This window comes from Besnoitia besnoiti, chromosome VI (assembly GCF_002563875.1).
Source record: "Besnoitia besnoiti strain Bb-Ger1 chromosome VI, whole genome shotgun sequence".
Lineage (NCBI taxonomy): Eukaryota > Apicomplexa > Conoidasida > Eucoccidiorida > Sarcocystidae > Besnoitia > Besnoitia besnoiti.
In genome coordinates this window covers 1,943,055-1,965,375 of record NC_042361.1, presented here as the reverse complement: position 1 = coordinate 1,965,375, position 22,321 = coordinate 1,943,055, and the positions used below count along the sequence as shown (strand labels likewise).

The 22,321-nt window shown below is 56.9% G+C and overlaps 3 protein-coding genes across 3 annotated transcripts; 2 read left to right on the top strand and 1 right to left on the bottom strand.

Moving 5' to 3' along the window:
• Positions 1-544: 544 nt before the first annotated feature.
• On the top strand, positions 545-1,819 carry BESB_066880 (lanthionine synthetase C family protein; the record flags this gene model as incomplete). Its single annotated transcript, XM_029365081.1, has 1 exon — positions 545-1,819. One exon carries the CDS (start codon positions 545-547, stop codon positions 1,817-1,819), a length of 1,275 nt encoding a protein of 424 aa, XP_029218664.1.
• A 2,141-nt stretch (positions 1,820-3,960) lies between these two features.
• Positions 3,961-14,579, top strand: BESB_066870 (uncharacterized protein; the record flags this gene model as incomplete). The annotated part of the gene is made up of 20 exons (XM_029365080.1): positions 3,961-4,113; positions 4,823-4,980; positions 5,088-5,325; positions 5,803-5,958; positions 6,481-6,588; positions 7,022-7,166; positions 7,475-7,545; positions 8,048-8,140; positions 8,903-9,037; positions 9,180-9,268; positions 9,757-9,853; positions 10,230-10,270; positions 10,564-10,591; positions 10,799-10,906; positions 11,601-11,717; positions 12,350-12,433; positions 12,659-13,018; positions 13,130-13,166; positions 13,272-13,333; positions 14,493-14,579. 20 exons carry the CDS (start codon positions 3,961-3,963, stop codon positions 14,577-14,579), a joined length of 2,367 nt encoding a protein of 788 aa, XP_029218663.1.
• Positions 14,580-16,066: 1,487 nt separating this feature from the next.
• BESB_066860 (WD domain, G-beta repeat-containing protein) lies at positions 16,067-20,835 on the bottom strand (the record flags this gene model as incomplete). The annotated part of the gene is made up of 8 exons (XM_029365079.1): positions 16,067-16,117; positions 16,417-16,579; positions 17,137-18,052; positions 18,332-18,513; positions 18,860-19,134; positions 19,570-19,634; positions 20,039-20,466; positions 20,804-20,835. 8 exons carry the CDS (start codon positions 20,833-20,835, stop codon positions 16,067-16,069), a joined length of 2,112 nt encoding a protein of 703 aa, XP_029218662.1.
• Positions 20,836-22,321: the final 1,486 nt, after the last annotated feature.

Genomic DNA, 22,321 nt, shown 5'->3' with positions numbered 1-22,321 from the left:
TTTTTGTGGACGCTAGTCATCTTCAAAAGGCGCATCACCGAGGCCTCACCCCGGTACCCGCCGCTTGTGTGTGCTAGCTGGTTCTTCGTCGCTGGTTTCTTGTCCGTCTTCCGCAGTTTCGTGCGAGGGTTGATTCCTCCCCTAATTCAACACACTCATCGGGAGGTGCTGAGAGATTGTGTTCCTGCCGTCGTCGTCGTTTCCGTTCTTTTGAAGTCGATAGGTGGCAATTCCGATGGCAGTAGCGGCCGTCTGCCTCGTCTCTTTCTGAACCCGAGACACCTTTTTCCGCTGATGATTCCCGCGTCTCTTTCGAGGATTTTGTTTTTGCCAGTACGACCAGGTGACCGAAAGTGTCTGCGGACGTGTTTCCAGAGGGTGTCTGCAGACCCTGTCCTTCGCGTCGTCAAGTGCGCCGTGTCTAGCTATAACTGGCTTCCGCCGCAGCACCACCGCATTCTCCCACGACGTATCCTGTTTGCTTCGTCAAGAGTGCGGTAGCATCTGTGTTGTCCAACCTTCTTGACTTTCGTCCGTCTTCAGCATGTCACGCACTCGCACTTTGGAAGCCCGCGCGTTTCTCAACGTGGCGGCGGAAGCTCCGGTGTCGACGGAGCCAATGCATCTCGCGCCTGGCAGCTCCTCGCTAAGCCCCGAGTGTGTTGCGGAGCTGCAAGTCCGCCTTCAGGAAACCGCCCGTTGTGTACGATCCACAGGAACCGTTAATCCTAAGAAGGAGCCCTCTGTGTACGTTGGGGCCCCAGGTATTGCCTTTGCCTTTTTAAAGCTAGCCACGATCCAGACAGGAGAGCAGAGAGAGACGTCTCTTGCAACCGCATCCCGGCTGCTCAGTCCCGAGGTTTTGGATGCGGGACTCCAGCATGCGACAAGACATCCTTCGCTCGGGCCGAGCCTGCTTTCCGGTCCCGCCGGATTCTTCCTAGTGCTTGCCCTGCAGGCGTGGAAGCCGAGTACTCCGCTCGCTTCTCAGCCTGCTGCGTACCGCAGTGCTGTGCAGTCTTACGAGAGCTACGCCAACTTCGCGATCCATGAGCTCGACTCCGATGAGTGGCTTTATGGACGCGCGGGGTACCTCTACGGCTGCTTGTTTTTGAATCACCTCGTCCCCGGTTCAGTCCCAGAGTCAGTGATCAATCAGACTGCCAAAACAATTCTCGAATCTGGGGCGGCTTACGGGCGCGAGACGGGCCTCAGCCCGCTCATGTACGTGTGGCATGACAAGCAGTACATTGGCGCAGCGCATGGAGTCATAGGGATAGTGTACATGTTGATGTTAGTGGACTCTGTGCGCCGCGACCCGAACGCGATGCGGCTGGTGAAGGGAACGCTAGACTGGCTGCTCACGCTCGAAACAAAAAACCACAACTGGCCAGCCGTTGTAGGCGGCGCAGACGACTATCTTTGTCACTTCTGCCACGGGGCGAGCGGCGCCGTGTTTGCTTTCGGCGTTGGGAGCATCGTGTTCAACAATCGCGAGTACCAGAAAGCCGCGCTCCGGGCTGCTGACTGCGTGTGGAGATACGGGCTGTTGAAGAAGGGCCCTGGTATATGTCACGGAATCTCAGGAAGCGGGTACGCTTTGCTGATGGCGTACAAGCTCACTCGCGACCCCATCTGGCTTGACAGAGCGGCCGACTTTGCGCTCAAGATGTTCGACGAAAAGCTGCAAGCGGACAGTAGAGTGCCGGACAGTCCGTTCAGCCTCTTTGAGGGGCTGGCCGGCGCCATGTGTTTATTGGTGGACCTGCTGAAGGATCCTCTCAAATCCGCCTTCCCTTTCTTCGAGCTCGGGTTTTGACAGTGTGCGTCGAGTTTGCGCAGCCAGCCGCGACAGAATTTACAGAGTACTGACTGTCCGGTATGTGAGCACGCCGGTGCGCCTGTAGTGTGGGCAGCTCGTCTGTGCGACTTCCTCCGAAACATCTGAGTGTCCAATGGCAACTGTCAGTGAACCGGCCGTGTACGGAAATAGTATCCGCTTGGCCTAGGAGGGTCTTTCACAGTTCCGCGGCACGCCCGCCGGAAAACTGTCCCTTGCCTCTAGATCTGCAGAGACCTGAAAACGTCCTCAGGGGTGAAAAACTCTTAATGGTTTATCTGCAGAGCTGGATTTCACCAGCTGCGCGTCTGTGCCAGAGTTAAGGCCTTCGGTTTGCTGGCACATGAACAGGTGGCGGGGCGGCGCATCCGAGTAGGAGCTCTCCTTAGTAGCACAAACGGCCACGCGTAGATCATATCCGTCGTAGACCCCCATCGAGGAAAGCAGTGGCGACAGGATGTAGATAAAACGAAACCAGACTAGGAAACAAGTTTAGGGCGTCGCTTTAGAAGTGAAACGGCAAGTCGCTGCATTCTGTAAGGGCCGAGTCAACGTTACTCCATGCACACAGTTGCCCTACTTCGTAGACCGTCAATTACCGGCTAGGGTGTCGCATGCGTCGCCGAAGTAGTCTACTGAGTCACGGTGCATCAGTCTCTGAGATAGACAGGCGCAGTGTCCGACGGCGCGGCGTTCGGAATTCCCAGGACGGGGCAAGCAAGCACCTGATGGACGGAACTCGGATGCCGGGGACACAGCATTTCCACTCTTCACGGCCGCCTCGAAACCCACAAAGCTGCGGCTGCCCCACGCAGCTGTCGTAGGCTCAGCCACGTGGGACGCGAGGTGTTTAATCGCTTGGAAGCATGGAAGTGGCAAATCTACGAGTGACGCGGGAGCAGCGTCAGTGTAGGAGGAGATAGCAAGGTGGTGAAGGAGATATCCTTCAGGTTCGTATTATACCCGAGAATGGACTGTCCATTCGGGCGCAAAGGGGCGTGATTTGCTTCCGCGCCCTCCCAGAAACTACGGACGCTACAAGGGTGATACATCCAAAAACCTGCATTGTCGCACCGTCGTTTCTACTAACAGTGCATGAGCGCACGTGTGCCAATAGACCATTGCTACGCGGGCGTATTCAAGTCATGTGAGGGGCGACGGCCTCCGGCCCCGTGAGATGATGGCCCAGACAGAAACCAGACGAGTGCTTCTTCAATCGCCTGTAGTCGTCAGTCAAAGCAAACAGAGCGCAGCTAAATACAGTGGCGGGCATTTTGCATGCCTGAAAACCGTGTTGATGGTTCTGGGATTTTGCCGGTGGGGGGGGGGGGGGGGGGGGGGGGGGGCGGGGGAGTGCGCCGGCATGAACGGTGGTGCCTTGCATACTGCAGATGCACGCTCGGGGCACACAAGATAACCAGTCTGCAATTTCCGTCACGCAAAGAGCTGGAATGGCTGCGAGAGCTCATGCATTAAGCAGTACAATCTCGCAGCGAAAAGCCGAGCTCCACACGCAAGAAAAACGGGACTGAACGTACGGCTGCGCCATGCAAAGTCACGCGTGTGTGCATCTGCCAGCGGCCGCTGGTTTGTGTTGAGTGGCTAGACTCTCGAGCCACACGCTGAAACCTCTCAAAACTTCTCGGGTCTCATTCAGTCCAGGTAGTCCCTCTTTAAAGTATCCGCGGTCTACTGCGCGTTGCTCGTGTCTTCTTCTGGTGTGTGTGTGCCGGCATCAATTCGTTCGTTCGCACAAGACAACTCGCGACAAAACAGAACGGCAGAACGTAGTGCTCTCCACATTGCATGATAGGCGGTGTGCATGCCCGCCAGCCAGTCTTTTCGGATTTTTTAGGGAATTTTCAGCGGCGTGTTCTCCCAGAAGATAAGTGGGTTCTCACTTCAGGGGGATTGAGAGGGGACTGTATTACAGGTTGGCCGGCAGTAGGCCCCCAGCCTTGTTCAGTGCTGCAGACTAGTGGCATGGGAGCTAATTGCAGTCCGCGGTGGCATTCGCGAGCCATCACGACGCGTCTCTTGTCCAGAGAAGCATGTCCAATGAACTCTAGAAGACCGTAGAAACTGAGTTTTCAAACGGAAGAAGGGAGAAATGTGCAAGGATGGAGACTCCTGCGGCTGTGCAGCCTGCTGCGGACGCCATGAGGGTGTGCGGCGACACTACGCCCTCTGAGATTGATCGCGGGCGATCTCTGGAAGAAGATAGGGAAGAAGACACAATCAGGTGGTGCCCAAAAATCCAACGGTGCCTTCAAGTAAGCTTCCCTTCCACGGGAAAACGGCCTCGCAAGCAGTTGTGGCTCGGCAGCCGTTGCGATGGCAGGTGGAACGCGTGCCAGACAGTCTCTGTACTGCCCAATGCAGTTCAGGGAAGCTAATCCGGACGCTCCCACGCGTTACCGGACCAACACTATCGGCGAGCTAGTCATACTCGAGCAGTGCAAACGATTCGAAGTCCAGGTACTTCATAAGCACACGCCAGCAGGACAATATGTCGCCCTACTTGATCCCCGTTTTGTTCAAGACCGCTAGCGATGTTCAATTTGACTAACCCCCCCCGCCCCCCGCCCCCCCCTCTGCCGCCATGTGAGAGACCAGGCGTTTTCCAGTGAACACGAGACGACGACATCTCGCTTATCCACAGCAGATAACGCGCACCGTATTTTCGGAGTTCGCTACTCAGGAAATGTGGGGCGTCAATCTAGGCACAGACTATGTACTTCTGGGCGTGCTGCTGATGAAGTGAAGACTTGCACGGTAGACGGGCAGGCATTTCGAACCATGCGAATGGCGTGAGTTGGGCTGTTTCTCACATGTGGCGCACATGCCATGGTTGCCACGGTTTGCTCGCAGAATTGCGATTTCGTGTTGTAGTTACACCGTGCAGTCACACGAAACCCACGACAGCTCTCACGTAGAAACACGAAAAGGAATGGTACTGCAAGGCATGGGTTCACGAATCAGACACGCAAAAGCACATTGGCCAGTCGCCGTGTTGCGGCGTGCTGCTCTCAGTTCAGGACCATATACGGTCCTAGATTTCTTTTCCTGGCTCCACCGAACGAGTTTGGTGTGCCCAAGTTTGTTTCAACTACAATACGGCCTACCAAACTGCCGTTCAAGTAAGGTGAAGGTTTCTTGGTCGACGAGCCTGACCGTAATTTTCTAACCGAGTGCTCGCAAACACAGTCCACATTGTCAATTTTGGTGCTGCCTCATGAAAACACAGGGAGTGCTACGACTACCGCGAATGTGCAGCATTTTTTGCTGACTTTCTGTGCTATGAGGAGCTCGATCCGCCGAACCAGTATCCGCCTGTACTTCCTTCGCCGTCTTCTGTAATGACCTGGCGGAAAGGAGACAGTTTTGACTACGCAGTCTTATTGTGTTCGGTCCTGATTGGGCACGGATACGACGCGTTTTGCGTCTCGGGATGCGCTCCGGAATTCATCACGCGCGTGAATCAGGTGAGTTCTGAGCGGGTTCGGGCTAAAAGGCTAAATTCCACGAGACAGAAAATGCGGGACTACAGAGATCCCATCTTTCGCAAGCATTGCAAGGTATTGCATCCACCCCTGTCTCAGACTGTCTACGGCTGACTTCGTCGACAAACGTCAGCCTCCAATATGCTGAGTCTACGACAAACGCTCCATGAAATACGACAGTCTGGCTTTCCACCCAACAAAACTGTGGCGCGCTAAGCCGATTTCTCAATCAGCACATCGCCATGCGGTCTGTCATCGGCATTCCAGCAGATCTTCTAGCTTGGAAACAGTGGCAGCCGCAGAACACCTCCATCAACAGAAGGCGAACACCGCCGACTGGAGATGTCAGGTCCATGCCCCTTTAGGGGGTGAGAGATGTCCTCACCCCTGCCTGCCTGACGTGTCCTCAAACCGCAGCAGAGTCGATCATGGGTCGACCGTGCGTGTGGCTTATCACAGACCAATGATCTACCGTCATTCTTGCGGGAGCAAATGACGCCGGAGGCGAAACCGGCTCAGAAGTCGGACTCAGCGCCATCGGCCGGCTCTGCAGACGAAGTGCCAACTAGTGCTGACGCTCCACCCGCCGGCGAACTGCGTGTTGTCCCGAGACAGGTTAGCACAAGAGAGGGACTGTCACGCAGTGTAGATGTCGTCGACATCTATCATTCGTCACGCACATTTGGCCATGATGCCAACCTACCTATCCAACCCGAGCTGCCTATCTTGAGAGAGCACTCGGCCAGAAAACGTCGTCACATGACCTCCGCCGACTGACACGTCTGTTTTTGTCGGGCGGAGCTCTCCGGAGAAGTACCCGACTGTTCGTCTCGAGTGGAGGCTGGCATGAGGCCGACCTGCCGTCGGAGGTAATGGCCGGCTAAAAGTGAAGGGCTGATGTAGCTCAGACTGTATCTTGGTCGGTCTCGCAAGTTCCGGGACAGCGTCGTCTCACTGCCGTTTGCGTCGGCCGATTCTGTTCAGTTAGCCGTCTCCCAACGTTTCGCTCCCGTGCGGAGCTCAAACAGGGGTTCCGATGCGTCAGCGAACCCGTTGTCGTGGCTCGTCGTGAAGCCCCAACGGGATGTTCTCGAATCAGTCCTGTTCGCAAAGTGCGGTATGTCTTCGCTTCCTCAGGAGGACGATGACGATGTTGAGTTTGTCGTCCCGAGGCGCCTCCCGCCCGAGTCAGGATTTCTCAAAATGCTCGAGGATGAGGCACACGAGAAAGAAGCCGCAAAGCAGGTGGGACTACCGCCCGCATGAAGCCATGTACCTGAAGATCCGCTGGTACTGGAAGCCATGAACAGACGGCTAAGACAGCCACAAATCGAGCTCAATCTTATTTGAGCTTGCTTTTCGCAGGACTGCTTGGTGCGTGGCGGCAACTGAACACCCGCGCTGCGTATATCACCATATCAAACCCATTTCACGCTCCGGTGGAGTAGATGAGACCCGTTATCCTGCGATTGTGTAACGTTGTTCCCGCTGTACTCCGCAGATGCACCGCGGCCGTCAGGCCTCCCGTAGGATCTTAAACTCTAACGATTCCTTGACAAATCTTGATCGTGGAACACAGTATCGCATGCAACCACAGGTCACTTCTGGCGCACAGGCTCTTTTTCTGCGTGTCGTCACCCTCTGATTTCTTACCGCATGCCAATGGGCACTTCTGTAGGCTGAGAGCGAACGGATCTTCGTGGATGGCGATGACTCCCTACACGGCGAAGACCCTTTCGAGGGTCAGCGGGTTCATTGCTGGGTACTAATCAAAAAGGGCAAGCGAGGAATGGAGAATGATGTATTTCTGGAACCTACGACAGGCAAGAAAACGCATTCTCCTCGGCAGCTGTATGCTCATGCTGTCGATGCCGGGCGTACGTGCGGAATCCGCAGCGATGAGCTACAATGGCCACTCCAGGGAAGCCACTCCACGGAAGGCACTCTCACTTTGCGCCCTCCATCATGACAGTGGGGAGGTCAGCATTTGTTTTGTCAGACGTAGAAACAAGCAGGTATGACTCGTAACTAACTCAGAAGGGGAGCCTCGCCACCGGCTGTCATTTATATCCTTATTGGTGGAGGTGTTTGAACTGCCCGTGCATTCGCGGCGTTGTGTCGTGCCTGCTAGGTCGGGCGTACACGTGCGTCGAAGCGCCATACATATCTGTACATTTTGTATGGAATAACGAGAACTTCTGGGTGAGGACGCTGAATGAGATGGGATTGCACGCTGAGCATCATCTTGGGGAAATACATTGCGTTCATGTTTCCTTCCTCTCATCGGTCTCCTCATGCGGAATTCCCCTCCACAAGTTCGCGAACAGGAGTCTTCGAAGGGGCCTTTTGACGGGAGTAGCGCCGAGAACAAGTTGTCACCACAGGGGACTCCTACCTTGAAAGTGATCGTAACTCAACCCAAAACCTTTGATAATGTCGCAGTCACAACCTCTCTGAAGGCGTGGCCACAGGCACCGCAGCGTCCGACAGAAGCACTCTGACATTTTTTGCTGTCCGCATGCACTGTGCGGTATCCCGAATTGATGTAGCACTGCCAGAAGTATCTACTGGGAGGCAAGCAGTGCTTGTGATCCCTGTGATCCCTGCCTAACGTGCACGGTTGAGGATGGAGTGCTTAGCATGCATCACAGCGAGTGCGAGTCGGGGTGCACACTCTGCCGTGCTTGAGGCTGTGTGCTTGTAGGTCAACATGGCAGACCGCGTGCCCGTTCGACAACTGACCTGGGACCTATACAATACCCGTTTTTTCGAGTTCATTCTTCTGAAGAAGTCCAAGGTAGGGAGGCCGTGCGGGGTGACAACGCAACGACACTCTGCGTTACGACAGGAAAATGTTGTGAACGAGAGCTTCACGGCAGCAGAGACCTAGGTTAGGACACTCAGACGCCCACAACAAGCACTCTTTGTGACTCTAAACACGCCGGGTGATGACTCAAGACCATAACGTTTGCGAGACGGTGGAAGGTGGCGGCACTGCGCCCGGAAAGCACAAACCAGTTCTTTTGGTGTGGCAATCGCAAGATTACTCTGCCAGCTGGCACATGCTCGGGAGTCGCCTACTTTCTATTCGGCACGCACCTTGCAAGTCGCTGCCTCTCGGGCGCCCTGGGGGGCACTGGCATTGCGCTCCCGCCCTGAAAGGGAATCCTGTAGCTCAGTAGCCGCCGCAAGTCCGGTGGCGGACCATACATGCTGATGTGCGTGGACAGGACCGTGGTATCATCCGCATTTCCTCCACTGCAGCCTGTTGAAGACGAAGAGGAGGGAACTGAGTTCCTGCACTTCTCCATCGCCCACCAGACGCAAACAAGCAAGGCACCAGTATGTCAGCGATGCAGCTCCTAGTCTACGCCTTGATGGCACCTGAACTCCTCAGATAAACGAGCCTCCGATCCGAAATGCGAAGGACGGGGCATCTTGTGGAGTAGCGTGTGCTCTTTCCGGCAAGGATCGCGCTGCGAAAGCGCGTTTGGCAGTGATCAACGACTACGTCGCGGAAACGCCGGAGACGGCCTGTGAGTTGTAATGTTCGCTTCAGGCTCTGCAAGCGCCAGTCAGTTGGGGCGCGCAGCTTAAGCTCACTCGCGATGACATTGTGAAGAGATACTACGGCCTCGGCAAAACAGTGTTCTACAGGAACAGCAAAGTGGAGAACTTCGCTTTGTACTCACAGGTGCGTCAGCACCCGCTACGGCCGACCTCGCGGCTTCGGTGGCGCATGAGACTCCAGACGAACAACCTTCGCCGGATGGCAGAGGAAGCGTAGATGCGCCGGTTGCGGCACATCTCGTGTGCACCCTCTGTGGACTCTTCAGCCTGACGGTCTGGTCAGGAGAGTCACCCTTTTCAAGGATGCTCAGCGAACGTTGCCGTATCAGATCTGGGAAACATTCAAGCAAAGACGGTAAACCGTACGGAACTCCTGCGCGCCAAGGCTTCTGCCTCGTTTGGGTCCGAAAAAACCACGAGCTCTGCTGCCTTTGCACAGAGAGAAGACCGAATGACATAGCTATGCAAAGACGCGGTACCACCACATTTTAATTAGTAGATATCGCCTATGTACACTTGGTTGCCACCAACGAAATAAGCAGATATTCCTAGTTGCTGGTGCCTGTCGTCGACTCACCAAAGAAAGCCAGTAAACACCAACTCTGCCTGGCGAGCTTGGAGTCAAGCGTGGCGCGCATGCCGGGTGCGCCAACACAGCAACACCAACCCGTCCTCCAGTGTGGTTTCTATAATGAGCCGCTTGCCTCGGTTGGAGATTCGCGCGCACCAGAGGAGGCATTGAAGCTCTATGTCTCCGCAGCAAGTGATATCCGTGAACCCGTGGCGGATTCCCTCCGCTCACGAACCACATTAAGAGTCCTCGGTGCCGCCTCCATGCCTCAGCGACTGCATGTACGAGCGTGTGCGGTATCCGGACGAAAGGAAAGTCATGGAGCGGTACCTTCCCGGAACGCCCAACAGTCTGAAGGAAGTGATTGAAGTGCGTCATCTTATTTTCCTCCAGTCTGGTCCTCCTGCACAAAGGCCGCGATGTATTCCGTATCACAGTGGCTGAGGAGCTGTTGTATCGAGCATGTGTCGTACTGCGCCCACAAAATTCATCCGAAGCTGGCGAGGAGGCTGGGTACATGACACTGACCGCGTTCGGTGCCTGCAGTGTGGCGATGAACAACTGCGCAAATAGCCGGGCTCAGAACGCACGGTTTTCTACGGGACACGCGTAACGCGTAGAACCTTCACTCGCAGCGGCTGCCTGTGTTAGACGCTTGAGTTCGCTGCGGTTGCTCTCTGTCAGCTTATGTGTATTGTTTCATAGTAAGTTGACTTCTTGCGCGTTCGGTAACGGTGTTGCTCAGGTGGAAGCAGTGAAGAGGGAGCTGGTTTTTTATAAGTCTAGGTGAGCAAACTTGCCAGAGTACTCTCATCGCCCTCCTCAAAAGCACAAGCTACTCGAATCCCGTGGTCGACAGAGAGTGTTAAATAGAAACCGCCTCCGTACAGATTTCCTGTGACGCCAATCCTTTGTTTGCGTCATTCCGTTGCTCTGGCGCTCCGAAGCCGAACTGCTCGCGCCAACGTAAAACACGCTAGAGGTTTTGTCAGGTGCGTATGACGGTAGAACACCCAAAACTGCTGTCTAGATGCCGGAATGTGTGGCGATCCGGTTTGAGGTGTCTGAGTCTGTCACAGGCTGGACGGTCTGATTCGACATGTGGAGGTAAGAGATGTCTGTAAAACCGAGGCAAGAGGAGTTACACTTCGCTTACCTGCCGTCAACATATCCGACGCTGTGCGATCGTCCTTCACGGGTGACGCCTGCACTCCTCCAAGTGCGATAATTTCAGAACGGGGGGACACCATCCTCTGTGCTTGCTCCGCGGCGCCGGTGTCCCGTGAGTACAGTATTGATCTTGGGGTTGTGCAGGTGATAGGGGTAAAAATGTTTGAGGAGTTCGAGGACCGCGAAGATCGCCGAACGTATCAGTCAATCACTTTAGGAACGGATGAGGACAGTTCGCGCGAAAAGATTCGGGTAAGCATGGAAACTCTGGTTTACGAAGCTGGTAGTTCCGGCAGCACGCTTCACTATGGATGCGGTGCCTAAGCCCTGCTAGGGCAGCCGGTCGCTTCCATGTTCTCAGCGCGTGAACGGGTAGGTCTATGCGGGTGCTGGTTCCCGTGAGATTCAATCGTTTCATCTTCTCAGTTTCAAGCTGCAAACCCCGTTTTGTCGCGACCGGAGCACAGCCTAGAGTGATTTCGTGGAGTGTGCAAAAAAGTGGAAACTGACATACAAGCGGCTGCCCTACCGTCCTTCCTCAATATGTCCTCAGATGATCACTGGAATGATGCCCATTGTTCGCATGTCAGAGAAATTCGCCAGGGACCCTTCCGTAAGGCTACAGCAACTCGGCGGGCAGTGATACCGGCATCCCATGTAGAGCATGTAGAGGGAAGAACCGGACGGTGAAAGACCGTGCTTGAGTAAAGCGCCACATACCCATACTGGTGCTCACGAGAGGATGGAACCGAGACACTGATGCATGCTTGGGCGCCTACTCAGCGAACGTCCTTTGCACACGAATCTGTCTTCTCATCGCATTGGTTGCTTTGCTGGATGTTTTCCGGGGGGGGAGGGGGGGGGGGCTATGTTTCACTAAGTGATTCTACACGGTGGAGCCACTTGGCTGCGATGGAGCCATATTGTTTGGGGGAACTTCGTGCAGAAGGAGGCGAAAGACGACGAATACAAGATCGTTTACTTGCTGGGGGAGGGTCGCGTACGAATAAGCTTCCACCATGCTGACGGTGCGATCCTCCAGCCAGTCCTGATGCTGAAGCGGGTAGGTTCGTAAGTCGGCGCCAAGAGCATCAGTTTGTGGAGGGCCGTCATATATACATACATATAAATATATGTAGGGGAGTTGCCTTTTACTCTGGCGTGCCAAGCTGGTTAGCCCACTTGACTAAGAAATGAGGGGGAAGGAGAGGTGAAGGGACTGCTCGAACCCGCCAGCGCCTGTGCGGCCAGAGTGTAGGACGCATGTATTGGCTCCGAGCTCCATCAACGGGGACTCTGTGCGGCAGGTGTTTGCATCGACAGAAGCAAGCGACGCTGGAGGTCGATGAAGAGTACATGGCGTTCGTCAAGACGTTCAAGCGCAGGGTCCTCACCGAAAAAGAAGTTAGTCCTCAAACGGTATTTCTGTGTGCCACCTCATGCCCATGCTCCACAGAGAGCCGCAATTGGCGGTCCGCCGGCAACCAGGAAGTCTGCGGATTTTCGGAGCTCTAGCAGAGATGCGCTCATCCAGAGCGCGGACGATCAGCTCTCCACTACCATTTTATGCGTTTGGTCATGGGAAAAAAGCCTCGTAGGCCATTTTACGCCCACGCCGCAGCGGCGCCGTCGGCGTCTTTCTGTCACAGAATCAATGCAGCCTGAGACAACGCTTTCTTGCGCGCACGGGTGCAGATTCACCGCTACCTCATGCGCCAGAAGGAGATGGTGATGCGCTTCCGGAACTTCGTGGTGGATCAAGCCTACCAAATTCACGTTGTAAGCGGCTTCCCGTCAAACGCGCCGCCAGGCGAGACCGCACGAGGACATCTTCGTGGTTCCTCTTCTCCAGCGGGAGAGAACACCAACGGGCTCGTGCTAAGCGGTGTGGCAGCGCGAAGAATTCAATCCCTGAACACTCTGAAACTGCAGCATTTTTGTCTCAGAGCCACAAATCGCCTGCGCGTGCTGGGTTCTTGCATGCGCGCCTGGGGATGCCTTCAGTGGCGCGGCCAGCAAGAGGCGGCCATCACAGCGGCACGTGAGCTGGAGGAAAAACATTTGCTGGCTCTCCGCGAGGGGGTGGCTGGAGCCTCACGTCCGCTCTTCCCAAGCAGCGAACGTGGAGCTCGCGCAGCGTATGGTAGTGACGCAAACGGCGCTGCGGACGCTGACAAGCCGAACGCGCAGCAGACGGAGGAAGCGCCGAGGAGACAGAACGCAGAAGAAAACGCTGGACCACCCATCTATACAAAGCACACTCTTCAGCCAACGGTTTACGACGCTGCGAGGGAACTACTGAAGACCCACACCGACGAAAAGGAGGCTCGCGAAACGAAACAGAAGAAGAGAGAAAATGAGGAGGTAGCGCTGACTCAGCACCGCCAGGTTAAGGGGCCTGGCACGCTGAAACGCAGGAAAGCAAGCTCCGAACTAGGACACTCGGCGTGGATGTGGCTCTGCTGCTGCGCTCAGATTGACATTCTGGCTCCTTACTTCATCGAATTCAGGGGTAAGAAAACTACAGAACGGCCGCAGAGCATCTCTGCCAAGCCCGCGCCACTCGAGGACTGTCACCTGAATTGTGCTTGTCTAGTCTGACCTGTTCCACCGCCAGGCCGACCTCTTGACGCCGCCACAGCTGAGCTCATTGCAAAGCGCTGCAAGAACGACATGCGTGTAAGCAGCGACGCCGCGATCCATCAGCGAGAAGCCGTCGCGTTTGCACAACCAGCTTCCATTGCTCGTGTAGGCGCGGCAAGGCACCTCACCCCCTGAGCTGCTGCACTCAAATCCTCAGCCGAACTCTCCGTAGATATTCACAAATTGCCAGTCCCACACCTGCCGTCGAAGACCACACAAAGCTGGCGCAGTCTCTTTTATGCGGATTCCCCTTGTGATCAGAAACGGATGCTGCACCGAGCTGCTGTCACTCAGCAGCGCCTTCAGGAGCAGCAAGAGAAACTCAGGCGTCTGAAGGTGCGTCGAGGCCGTTCCGGGCCGCAAAAGAGGCACGGGAGGCTAGCATCCTGTTGCGGGTTAATAAGATCAGGAAGGGCGCGGGAAGAGCGGCAAATGCAGCCGAAGAAGAGCCCTGTGTGAGGGACGCGGCAATCCACCTCTTCCGCCGCCGTGCGTAGTAGAATCGCAAAACCTATTTTGAAGGGTTGCTGCGTTACCGGTGCTGGCTGCTTACGCGTTGGGTGTGCTTTCGGTCGCACTGCCTGGTTTAGTCCGCGCCTCTTCAAGCCTCAGGGTTGCGTGTCTTACTCTCGTTGCAGTTCAGGCCGACGGAAGCGTGTCTCTTTGGTCGTTTCCCTTTCGAGTCCATTTGCTGTGTCCGTCCTCCTGATCTGTACGCTGCAGGAAGCACGGCAACGGCGCCTTAAGGACACTGGCCATGATACGGGCTTCCTCAACAAGGAGGAGGAGGAAGGCATCAGCCTCGAGGAACAGCAGAGCGAGGTTGTGTTCAAAATACGCATCTTGGAGCAGCGACTCCATCGGAATGAGACGCAGGTACACGGGCTGGAGAGTGGCGGCCTCAGTCCGCTCGAAGCCAGCCAGCGGCCACGTCTTCTTGAGCGTCTAACCGGGCGACCTGCCAACGGAAGGCCGGAAACTCGGAGATTCCACACGATTCAGGTTGAGGGTATCTGCCTCTGTGCTCCCTCGCCGACGCCTCTGCATATAGTATAGCTCAGTCTGCGGCTTCGTAGAAGCCAAGAGAAAAACATCTTAAAGTAGCTTCCCCGGACGACATACCCCGGCGGTTGTGGTGTGCGCTTGATAGACACGTTGTGACGAACGCTTGGCCGCCGGGTTCCTGTTTCTGCAGGCGATCGCGAAACTCAACGAACTGGAGCACCTTCTTCTGACCGACAGCCGCCTCGCTCCCATGTGGTCGCGAGATACTTTCGGCTGAAGCCGTGTTTTCGTGTTGCATACTCTCAGGGGAGCATGTCCCTCTGTGGAAGCGCCTCGTCGGGCTCCTCGCGCCAGAGAGAAGGCCGCAAGCGCCCCTCGGCCCGGCCGTCAGCGCCAGACGCGAGCCGCACTGCATTCGCGGACGCTGTTTCCGCGGTCGCTCCTGTGCCATTTTCTTCCGCGGCGGCCAACGCTGGTGCCGACATAAAGTGAAAAGCTCCGCGTTTTCCCGTGAATGTCCGCGCTCGGCCGTTTTTGGAGAGGCGGTTGACTGAGTTTCAATTTGTACGTTGGTCGATAAGCGGGATCGCTGGTTTCGGTTCAGCAAATGGACATACACCAGATACAATAGAACACAAGAATAGGGCGCGTGCAGCACGCACAGCAGGAACAGACGCGTTCGATAGCGCATTAACGGACACAAGGCTGCCACCACCTGTAAAGGTTGGTGGGGGGCCACAAAAACCAATCGGCGGTCCGAGCTTTCCGCACAATCTAAATGCGGACATCCAACCAGGCGCCAACTCCAGCACAAAACCTCTGTACGTAGAGTGAGTGGACGGCAGAAATTGGACGTTCCCTAGAGGCGTAGTGCCTAAAGCGCACGAAGGAAATCCCGGATGCGGCGCTGCAACGTACACAGGCCTGAAACCTCTCAGGCTGGCCAGACACGCGTAGTCACAGTCAACTGGAAGAAGAACTGCGCACGAATGCGAGAACCTGCCGACCTACAGTACCATACACTGAACCTGAAACTTGACAACCGTGGCTCATTCTGCTCGGTCAAAAAAGCTGAAATAAAACGGGAGTGTTCCTGTGAAAGCGTCGGGCGGTTCATAGGGAAAAGGCTGAAGGAAAACCAACACGGCGAGACTCGTATACACTGCGTAGCATCTATATACTACGTTAAATGTGAAGTTCTGGCACGAAACTACAATTCGAAGTATCCGTCAGCGCGGACTAACGATTCACGATTGTGATACGCCTCGGCTTCCACTGGGGGTCCTACAAAGTGGAACAAGAAGACGTTGCTAAACGACTGTGCCAGCAGCATCGCTGCTGCCTCTGTCACATGTCGCCATCCACGCTGTGCAGAATATACTTCACAAAGCCGCTGCGGCCGCGACACACACACGAAGGTGAGCTCATGCGTGCATTTTGCTGGAGCAATACGCCGGATTTGGGCTAGCGAACAAACCACCCTCCACTCGCCTTTCCCATGCTCTAGCGTCGCGTGCTGCGCAATCTTGACACGGCGAAAGATTCGTCGACCGATCTTGAGCCCTGAAACCGGCCGTCACCCTACGCGAAACCTGAATACTTCCACTACGTCGCCACCACCGTCTCGCTTATTTCTAGAACTACTTCCTTGACATGGCCGGGTACCAATCGCGACTCGTTTGTCGCGACCACGCTGCCGGTACTGTCGATCGGCTTACCCCTCTGGGGTTGCCTGGCGCAGCACAGTCGCTGGCGCATACCAATTTACGCAAAATTCTCTGCAGGTGCGTCGAGTAGCGACACCGCAAGAATGGCCTGCATCGGGGAAGCACACCCATCCACACCATGGATATAAGCAAGGGCTCGTCTATGCCCACCACGAAAACCGAGCTGACGCTGTGGCCATTCGCAGGGCTGCCCGCCGTCGTAAACTAACAGGACCGTCGCTATCTTAGTGCCGGTCAACTTGCGCAGAGGCATGATAACTCTGCTTATAATTGAAGGGATGAAGGGGTGTGACAAACTAAGAAGACAACGTCGCTACACTACAAGGACTCAGCCACTTCGGTTTCGGTGACGACGCGCAAAACCGCCTCTCCGCGTCAAGGGCTTACCTTGGTGCTTCGGAGCTTCGCACCTGCAGCGCCCACACCTTTTTCTGGCACATACTCAAGGCACTCCTTCCCTGTTTCCACCGACCAGAGCTTGCACGACGCGTCTGAACTTGCAGTGACGAGCATTTTGCCGTCGCGGCTGAATGTGCAGTCCCACACCCACCTGCAGCATGCAGCCCAAAACGGGAAAGCCAAGAGACACCACAATATGTACATTTTCTGTTGCGACTGGCCAGATGCGGTAGTTCTCCGACGTGCTCCGTTCAGATGAACACGAAGGCGACACGATGAATGCCGCACCGTCCGCACTCTAATTCCCCGTGGTAACCACGGTCAACGAATGGCGGAAGAAGCATTCATTATTATGCAGTGTCTTAGGAGAGGTACTCTAGATATCTAAAATCGTACTGTAGATTCTTGATGTCAACAGCTGAGTTACAAAGAGGCCATCGCATTGAAAGTGTCAAAGGGTACAAAACAAGCCTCTTTCAGTGCACGTGGTTGTGTGCGACAAACGCCACTGCCTTCGGCAGATGAAACGGCCTGAATCTCGCCCTTCAAGGCACCCTGCTCCTGGCGGTGCCTTGCTGCGGCACCGTGGGAACCTCATGGTCGCGGATTTGCTAACTTGAGGCATGAAATTCGAGCTGCGCACAGGCGATGACAGAAATGGATGCCCGTTCTTGTCCTGTCGGTCACGACTGGAAAGTGAATGCTAACCGTTCGTGCCCGATAAGTTCGCGTTCGCTCGTCCACTCGCCGGCGCCCTCCCGTCTCCAAATGATGCAGATGCCATCGGCCCCTGTTGTCGCCATTCGCTGCACCCACTGGCCCTCTGGTTCGTTCTCCTCTAAGTCACCCTCCGGTGCGTCTCTGGGGGACGGGCTCGTCTGTCTGCGTTCTCCGGAGGATGCCGGCGTGCGGTCCTCCTCTGTGGAGCCTTCTTGCTTCGCGAAGTGGCTGAGCTCGTCTTCCCACGTGGAGCGATTCTCGTCAAGCGGCGAGTGCCGCGAGTCGCTGGAGCGGCAGCGGCGACGTCCGGCGTCATCTCCGTCCCTCCGCTCGTCCATCTCACCTAGATGTGTGCATTTGTCGCCCTGGTTAGCGGGAGGGGGCGGCTCTTCGCCGCCGACCAGCGTCTCTACGCGGCCGCGCCCGTCCGCGGAGACTCCCCAGACATACCACCCTCCAGTCTGGAACCGCTGCTGCCGCCAGTCGCCTGCGTGCTCGAGGTGGGGACGCTGCCACCAGGACTTGCTGCCGCGCTGCTGCCACCACGCGCGACCACCAGCCTCCTGTTGCCACCAGGGCTTCGCGCCACGGAATTCTTGCCACCACTCGCCGCCCCAGCGCACCTGGTCCGCCCACGCCGACTCGCGATCCTTTTCTCCCCACAGCGCCTCGTTGCGTTCGTCCACCAGGTGCTGCCACCACACGCCCCCGCCGCGCTTCCGCCACCATTCGTGTGCATACTTTTGCTGCTGCCACCACGCATGCGCATACTGCTCCTGTTTCCGCTTCGCACCCAGCTCCTCCTGCGCCTCGCGCCGCATGCGGGCCGTGCCTGCCGAGAGCGGCGCGGACTCGACGCGCGGCGGCACTGGATGCAGGCCTGGGCTGTAGTGACAGCTCAGCACTGCACGCACACACACACACGCAGCCACACGACAGGCGGAAGATTGCCCCAACGTCCTGCGACGAGGACACGCCGCCTCGCCCCGTGCGCCGCGCCTGCGGCAAAGCGACAAGCTCGCGCACGGCGGTAGGGCCGCTGGCAGTCGCAACACCCAGCTCCCGCATCTCGCTTCGGTGTGGGGCCCCGGCATGCAGGGCTCGAAGGCAAGGCAAAAGCTTTGCAGATCTCAGTGTGCACGAGTGTCTCTGTTTCCTACTGAGGGGCTGTAAGGTCGCTCACCGTAGTTCGGGCCGTGGGGAAAGAACTGAGAACGAAAGCTCAGGTCCACTGTTTGTGACAGAGACGACGTCAGAGAAAAGGTAGTCAAGGAGCCGTACTTGGTGATGGCGGCAATCTCGGAATCAAGCGCGTTGGCCGCAGCGATGGTTATCCCCTGCGGCCGAGCTGGCCGCGCGAGCTCCCTGCCAGATGAGACGACAGAGCCACACCACAGACGAAAGGTATGGCGCGGAGTTCTGCCCGAGGCCGCGGCCCGCGCAGAGACGCCTCTTTCCAGCGGGGAGTGCGGCGGAACGAAGACGCCTACCAGCGACCGTGCCGGCGTCTACGCAGACGCTTTCCTCTGCTAACAGGTGAAGCGTCGCGCGGTGGCACAAAGCCCGCAATCTCGGCCGTTTCAGAAATGTCCATGTAGCGCGACACCAGAGCCTCCGGCGGCCTCTCAGGCCTTCAACCCGCACCTATCCGGACTGCAGCCGCGGACAGAGTTATTCGAGTGAGGCGTGCTTCAGGGCGTCTTCGGCTTACCAGGAGGTGTCGCTTCTCAGGTCCCACGCCCTCAGGGTGCCATTCGCGTCGGCCGTAACGACTTGGTGGGGGACGGCAGATAGAGAGACACCCAGGACGGCGTTCACAGCGACGCCTGGCTCGTTCTGAAGAAGCATCTGATGCCGTGGCGCGCGCAAGTCCCAAATGCGGCACGTGGCGTCGTCGCCGCAGGAGCACAGAATCGAGGACGCGCCCGTGGCGCCGGCCTCCCCCTCGCTTGTCCCTGACGCAGAGACATAGCCGTTGCTAGGATCCTGAACACAGCATGACGCTGCTCCGAAAGTTTTCGCTGAAAAAAAAACAGCTGCCCTGCAAGAAGGGGGGGAGGGTGGCCCTGGCTCTCTCAGATAGAAGCAGGCGTCGCACGAAAGCGGAACGCCGAAGAAACGAGACATGCAGGACTTAGCACGCTCCGTGCCAATGCTGCTGCAAGGGGCAGTCGATGTGGACTACAGTGCGTCGCTTGAGCTCACGCCACACAACGGGAGGACGCGTCAGCGATTCTCTGCGAAGCTAAACTCGGCAGGGGCGTCTCAAGCTAGTCGGCTTGGAGTTCGCTCATGACTTTACCAGCCTGCAGGAGACACCCCGCTCCCTAGCCTCAGTCGAGCCAGCCCAGATGAACGAAAAGCATTCTGCCAGCTGCGAGGGCGAGTGCCTTCGTCGAAAGCCAGTTGTGAAAAGCTCACCTGATAAGGCGCGCGCTGTGAAGGCTCGGGCAAGAATATGACGCCCCTCACGTTTCCTTCATGTCCTGAAGATCCGCACACGCGACCCCAGTGCAGTTGCACACAAACTGGAACACCCGTTGGTTAGTCTCCGACGGCCAGTTGAACACCTTCGTACCTCCGCATGAAAACAATCCACGTATCAGTCCTCACTCGTGCCCTCCTACGTTTGACACGGTTACAACAGAAAGGGAAAGGCGGTTGTGTTGTGGAGAGGCATGCTGCTGATCTTTCGGCGGCCGCCCTGCGTAGGCAACGACACAGAGAGGGCCAGGTGCGCCCTCCACCGACCCGATGGCGCAGGTGGACGCCAGACGTGGAAGCACCGGCGACGAGCGACGGCGGACATCCCTTACGAGTGGGCGCCTTCGTGGGGGGGGGGGGGGGGGGGGTGGTTCAGACCTTCAGACGGCGAAATTCTAAACCCTACCTTGAAGTCTGGCGCACGGGGGGACGTCGTCGGAGCGTTCGGCCAGCGTGCCGATGTCAAAAACAGTGATGGAGGGGTTGCCAGCAGCTGCGACGAGAACGGGGTCGTTCTGCGCGGGCCAGCGCGAGTCAGGATCCGCCGCAAGCAGCGGAGCCGCATGACGCGCTTGGTCCGACGCGCTGCTGGTGGAAGACGCGCCCAGGTCGGCCTCGGACTCGCAGCTGCGGGAGGGGGACGGGGCGGAAGGGACAAGCTGCGACGCCGCGAGGGCGTTCACCTGCTCATCCGCGAGCTTCAGAGTCGCCACGCATGCGCCCGTGACCGCGTTCCACACAAAGAGGCACGTGTCCAGCCCTCCCGCCACAAGGACCGGATACGGAAGCGTCACCTGCCACGGCGGGGGAGGGTAGGGGAGGCGACACGGCCATCTGATAAACGCACGCGAGGACGCGCGCACAAAACGAATGCAAGGAAACGACGATAAAGAGCCAAAGGAGTAAAGCGTCACGCGCAAACGCAGGCCTCCACGCTATGTCTCTGCGGAACAAAGCACAAGTCGAACATGTTTCGGAGAAGGTGAGACACAGCTTGGCGGGGGGGGGGAGGGGGTGAGCGGCAGGGGTATTCTTGTGGCTCTACACGGCGATGGACTTGCCGAGAAAAAAACGAGTCGTATGGAGCTCCAGTTCGCAGCCGCGTGTTCACGAAAGGAATCCTGTTGCATCGGACGCGTGACGTCTGGCGCCAAGACTCCCAGGGGCGCACGGGACGGCCGACGAAGGCTGGGGAGTAGTCATGGGCCTAGAGTCCAAAAAATCGCTCCATCGGAACATGTGCAGGCGGAGATACGGGGATGCGAATCCGCAAGCAGTCGGTCAGCAGGTCGGCTTGTGTCGGGGCGCATCGAAACGGAAATCTGACCGGCGATTTCGCGGGGGGAAAGCTCCACAAAAACTTGCAGGCGGCGGAAGTCGCCTTGTTCTACGAGGCCACCGGCGTAGTCGCCTCCTCTGATACGAAATCCCCGCGGCGACGCTTGAAACGACAGAAAAGCTGCGACGGAGAGCAGAGGGATTCTCTCGACGAAGCCGAATGCAAACAGGGTCAGGGGACCCGTGCGTAACCCGCGCAACCCCTGGCCTCCGCAGTCCCCTCGGTTGCTGCAGCACCTAGAGCCCCCCCTTTTAGAACTTTGGTCTTCCGCAGTCAACGGGGCGGAGAGCCGGTTGCATTTTGACTCTTTTCTACAAAATATTGTTTACATTAATGGAGAGGCGGACACAGGGTCACCGCAACTACGCCTGACGGGGCATGCGCGCCACGCCCGAGGAGGAAAGCAGTTCCTCGGTAAGAAGGCGTTCAAGATTGTAGAGATCTTACACTCGCGCATTCTACACGTAGGAAAGGAACTACCTCAACTGTTGAAAAGATGCAAGAGCGGTTCGACTAAAGGCACTGCAGGCTGCGGTGGACGCCGTCACGCATGCTCGGAAGCAAGCAGGGAGCTGGCGCATAGCCACACGCAGCAGCGCACCCGGGGCTCCATCACGAGGAGCGCTCTCGGCGTTGCCACTCAGAAGCCCATTTCGAGGATATCACTTGAAAACTGAACTTAAAATAAAGCTCCGCGTTCCTCGGTTCGAGGTGCATTGCATATGTGTGAGGATGAAGTCGTGGTAACGGGCTAGACGTATGAAACCTGCGTTATTGTGCGACATAGTGGTGGAGACAGCGCCACGCTGCTCTCGTGGCCGCCGTGCTCCCGCCGTTCGCCCGCATTTGGAGAGGTTTTGGCTCTACGCACCCGTCGCCTGCACTAGGCGCGCGGGAAGCATGTGGTGACAAAGCAGCTGCGGCGACCGGATGCATTTATCCAACCCGCCAGGTAAATCACAAGGAACACCAAGCCCAAGTCATTAGGCGTGGAGCTTCGCATAGGCATCTGCGGCAGCAGCAGTGAAATAATGCTTCCGAAGCAAGACAGCTTGTTAAGTTGGGTCACTCTAAGATGTGCAGTCTCCAGGCAAAATGAAACATGATCGCGACGTAGGGGAGTTTGCGAGTTGAGGGCGCATCTGGCGTACCATTCGTCCTGGGTGGTTTCTCGCCAAAAGCGTCTTGCCAGAGAGGTTGAGAAAGCAGATCTGCATGTGCTCGTGGACAACTCCGTGCAATTGTAGAAAAACGACCCGTCCGCTTGTTTCTGTAACACTACAGCTAGGGTCGGCAGATGGCCGATGCTCCTGGCCACGTAGAATCTCTCCAGAAACTGGCACACCGGGC